Here is a 4,697-nt window from a genome sequence, read left to right as displayed (position 1 = left end):
GGTCGAGGCAGAGACGCCGCAGAGCACCTCGAGCCCGACGTCACCAGCCCCCCCAGAGAGGAACGCCAGCTCGACGTCGCTCGCAGACTCCTCGGGGCTGGTGAAGGTGCTGACGGCGAGGACGCTGCAGTCCCAGTTCTCACACAAGCCCCTCGAGGAAGAGAAGCCGGCGGAGCAAGCGTAGTGGACGCCGCTCTCCTGCGGGGCCTCCTGACGTGCCCTGAGTAAGTGATCGCTGTCGGTATTTTGGTTTTATGAGAACATAAAGGATGCTCATTTACATATTTGTTTATACAGTTACGTATATGTAAACAAACGCATATACGTACGAAAACCCACAAGCGAACATCCTCACACAAACAGACACAACAGACCACAAATAACCCTAGACAAACAACCAAACACGAGGAAGAAAGCAAACAAACCAGACAAAAAAGAAAACATTCCCACACACCTAGAAACAACACAGCTAAACAATCACAACAATAACATGCAACAGCAATTTAGTGGAGAAAAAAAAAATACAAGATAAAACGACGTAAAACAACGATTTTCTTCAACGGAATCTTAAATCTAGGTTAAATTATTAATCAACAGATCCCTTTTATGATTATACGCTGGACACAAACATATAATAAGAAGAAAATGTAGAATATTCATTGACTGAACATCTGTCAAATGCAGATAACCTTCACTGAGTTAAGCAATAAGTTAAAATAATAATAATAAATATAAATATTATATTTAACAACTAAATACAAACAATCCTACAACTGCTTTAATAAAACAACCAAGCTTTTAAAACAGTATAAACAATTATTGCTCTTTCTCTCTCATATATTTAACAACCTTTCATGAACGCAAACAACTATCAAACCCATGAATACAGTTAAGCTAAACAGATTGAGTGAACAGTTAAAGCAATTAATGTTATTTCTCTCTCTTTTTTCCCTCAGACTGTGATATATAAAAAGTCACACTGCGCACTCCAAGTTTCCTTCACGAAAATGACCTTCGTATACATTGTGTGTGACGTATGCGGCCAGAGAGAGACGAAGAAGAATCGAGACAAAACTGGAAATTGAGGAAAGTTAATGAGGAAAATTAGTGAAGAGAAGGTGCAAATAAAAAGGATGGATTGTGGACACGAGACGTGGAATTAATAACGAACAAAAAATGAGGATAATAATGAGGTTTGGAAAAGGTGTAAAAAAGAGGAAGTGTTCGGAAACGATATGATGTCAAAATGAAATATGCAACATATTTAGATAATGATAGTGATGAAACACGTAATGAGTCCTCATTAAGATAATGAAATGCCAAAACAGGTGAGGACAGTAATGATAAGAATTGCTTAGCTTATCCTGAAGAATATATCGACTTCCAGTGATCTGTTCGGGGCAAGAAAGTGTGATATGAGGTTACCGCAAGGACCAAGCATATCAGCTGGCGGAAACCGGATTATATTTCTCAGTATTTTAAGCGAGAAACCTTATTTTTATGATAATACTGTCGTAAAAATTCTTTGCACGGATTAAGAAATGAATTGCAAAGTAATGGACGTTTTTTAGTACATTTTTCCTTCTTTTCCTTCCTCTTTTTGCATTCAATTCCCTTTGCTTATTTCAGTCAAGTCCGACATAGATATAACCGGAATATAAACTTTATCCATTTATATCTCAGCTGAATCGACCTTTCTTATGAAATGACCTGAGAGAAATATGAAAAAAAGAGACAGGTAAACCGTGTCGAGTACTCAGTCAGTATTCACCCCAAGAACACAGTGTAACAACGTGATGGCAGACACGTTGTGAATCCACGTTTTCGAACACGCTACAAGACCCGATCTCGTATTTGCGCCATTTGTGAAGGAAAGGAGGTAGAGAATATACTCAAGGGGAGATATTTGATGAGATTTAAGCTTCAGGAACAGTGTGTAATGATGTCAGGTGATGTGGTAACGAGAGACGATTTGAATTGAATCGTTCGGACTTTCTGCACGATGGCGGGAGGTTGGCGGTGTACGATAATTCCGCGGGAGTTGAAACTAGTCACATTCCTTTGTCGATATTTTTTCCTTGCAGAATATTTACATTATTCGATTTTGTTTTTTTTATTGTCTCTATATTCGCTTTATTAGGTCATCTCAATTAGTGATATATCGGATTCAAAGTACACCTTCCAAGTCATCAGTAGAGTGAAATAAAGAAGAATTTACAGCACGTAGCACAAAGGTGGGGCATAGACAACAAGGGCATTCTAATGCACTTCTCCCGGACAAAAATATGCGAGCCAACAAAACGGAAAACAAACATGGGGAAATACCTTTGTTACGTCTTTCAAAACAACCTAGTCAAACAATAGCAAAAAATAAAAGCGAAGAGAGGAAGGAAAAAGGGGAAAGGAGAAAATAGGTGACATTCAGGATAAAAGGAAGTAGGAGCTAGGACCACACGGGTGAAGGGGGGGAGGGGAGGTTCGTGGACACTTACCTGCACATGGAAAGAATATTGATACGCAGGTGTTTTTACCTGACGAAACCAGCCCGGCCAGAACCTCGACCCGGTCTGTCTCTGCTCATAGGTGTCGGTTTCCACGAGCTACTGGTTCTGTCTGGCGTTTTGAAAATTTTTAGACTGACGGAGGAAAGAAGTCAATAAAAGGGGAGGTTTGTGTGTTGTTCTTCGCGTGGTGTTTCGAAGGCTGTTTCTGTTATTCATTCTTATTTATTATTAATATTACATTATTATCATTATTTTTTATCATTAATACTTGTTGTTATTGCCTCTATTGTTTTTTATTAGCGTTAACATCATTATTATTATTACTACTACTATTTGTATTATTACTACTATTATCTTTATCATTGTTAACATTGTTATTATTACTATTATTGTTATTATTATTATTATTATTATCATTATCATTGTTTTTATCATTACTAGTTATTATTGCCACTATTGTTTTTATTACTATTAACATCATTATTATTATTACTACTATCATCTTTATTATTGTTAACAGTGTTATTACTATTACTATTACTGTTATTATTATTATTATCATTATTATTATCATCACACCATTATCATCTTTATTATCGTTATTATTACTATTACCATTATTATCTTTATTATTATTATTATTATTACTATTACCATTATTATTATCTTTATCATATATTCCCCTTTTATTCAACCGTTTCCCACACTTTATTCCAAGATCTTCATACACAAAGACGTTCGAGTGTTATACACGGACGAAAAATTCCTTCAGTGTCAAAGATATTTTTACATCCTCTTCCTCTGTCATGAATACTGAGGCTCTAGCGCATGACAGACATTAACCTGGAGTGTCATGCATGTCTCCGAAGGCAGTCTCACGCATGCGCACCTTCCTTTGTTTTTTGTTTTTGTTTTTTTGTTTTTTCTTTCTTATTCCTTGTCCTAATTTCTCTTCTTTCTTCTTCTTTCTTTGTATAATTTTCTTATTCCTTGTCCTAATTTCTCTTCTTTCTTGTTCTTTCTTTGTATTTTTTTCCTTCCTCTCCTTTTTTTTCGTTGGTTATTTACTTTATCGTTTATTATTTTAAATTCTTGTTCTTCCTTTTTGTCATTTCTTCCTTCCTTTATTTATCCTTGTTACGTTTTTTTTTTTCTTGTTCTTCCTTGATATTTTACTTGACCTTTTTCCTTTTTCTTCCTTATATTTTTCTTTTCTTTGTTATCTGTTTTCTTGTCCCTCGTTCTTCCCCCTTATATTTTTCTATTCTTTGTTACCTGTTACCTTTGTTACCTTGCCATATTCTTGCCGTCTTCCTTGACACCCTATTTATCTTCTCCCTCCTTGAATGCGCATGATCAGTAGACGGTGCGAAGGAAGAGGTGGAAAAACAGGAAGATTTCGAGGGTGTTTTCTCTCTCTTTCTCTCTCTCTCTCTCTCTGTCTCTCTGTCTCTCTGTCTGTCTCTCTCTTCTCTTTCTCTGTCTCTGTCTCTGTCTCTGTCTCTGTCTCTCTCTCTCTCTCTCTCTCTCTCTCTCTCTCTCTCTCTCTCTCTCTCTCTTCTCTCTAAATCTCTTTCTCTCTCTCTCTATCTATCTATCTCCCTTTCTTTCTCTCTCAATCTCTCGTTCTCTCTTTCTCTCTCTCTTTCTCTCTCTCTCTCTTTCTCTTTTTTTCTCTTTTTTTTTAAGGAAGTGTGTTGAGGGAAGAGTGATGGAAGGTAGAAGTGGTAGATGAAGGAAGGTAGAGATGTTGGAAGGGTGATGGAAGGTAGAAAAAAGGGTGGAAGTGGAATATGAAGGGAGATGGAAAGGGTAGAAGTGGAGGGTATGGGAAAGCAGAAAATATGGAAGAGGGAGATGATGAAGGAAAGTAGAAAAAATGGAATTGGAAAGGAAGAAGAAACCGTAATTGTGTAGAGTGAAGGAAACTGGAAATAATAAAAGTAGAAGGTAAAGAAAAAATGATAATAATGAAAGTAAAGGGCAAAGGAAAATAATGATAACGAAAGTGGAAGATAAAGGAAAATAATAATAAAGTGGAAGGTGAAAGAAGCAGACGATGGAAATTTGCGATGAAAGAAACTAAAAGTGATAGAAGTGGAAAGTGAAGATAGCTGAAAAGGAAAGAAGTGGAATAACACGAATATGGAGGAGGGAGAAAGTGAACGGAGGAGTGAACGAAGGAAGAGAAAA

At 36.7% G+C, this 4,697-nt stretch overlaps 1 protein-coding gene across 1 annotated transcript in view; it reads left to right on the top strand.

Moving 5' to 3' along the window:
- The window catches only part of LOC113830425 (uncharacterized), a 3,463-nt gene extending 1,067 nt beyond the window's left edge, over nt 1-2,396 (top strand). Inside the window, exons 1-2 of the mRNA XM_070128295.1 lie at nt 1-224; nt 957-2,396. The exon at nt 1-224 is cut by the window's left edge and continues 1,067 nt beyond it. Of these exons, the coding sequence (XP_069984396.1) occupies nt 1-184 (184 nt within the window). The 3' untranslated portion in view covers nt 185-224; nt 957-2,396. The remainder of the gene's footprint in view (nt 225-956) is intronic.
- Nucleotides 2,397-4,697: the final 2,301 nt, after the last annotated feature.

The sequence above is a fragment of the Penaeus vannamei genome, chromosome 12 (genome assembly GCF_042767895.1).
Source record: "Penaeus vannamei isolate JL-2024 chromosome 12, ASM4276789v1, whole genome shotgun sequence".
NCBI lineage: Eukaryota > Metazoa > Arthropoda > Malacostraca > Decapoda > Penaeidae > Penaeus > Penaeus vannamei.
Note: the sequence above shows the minus strand (reverse complement) of the source record. Positions and strands in the feature narration are given on the sequence as shown.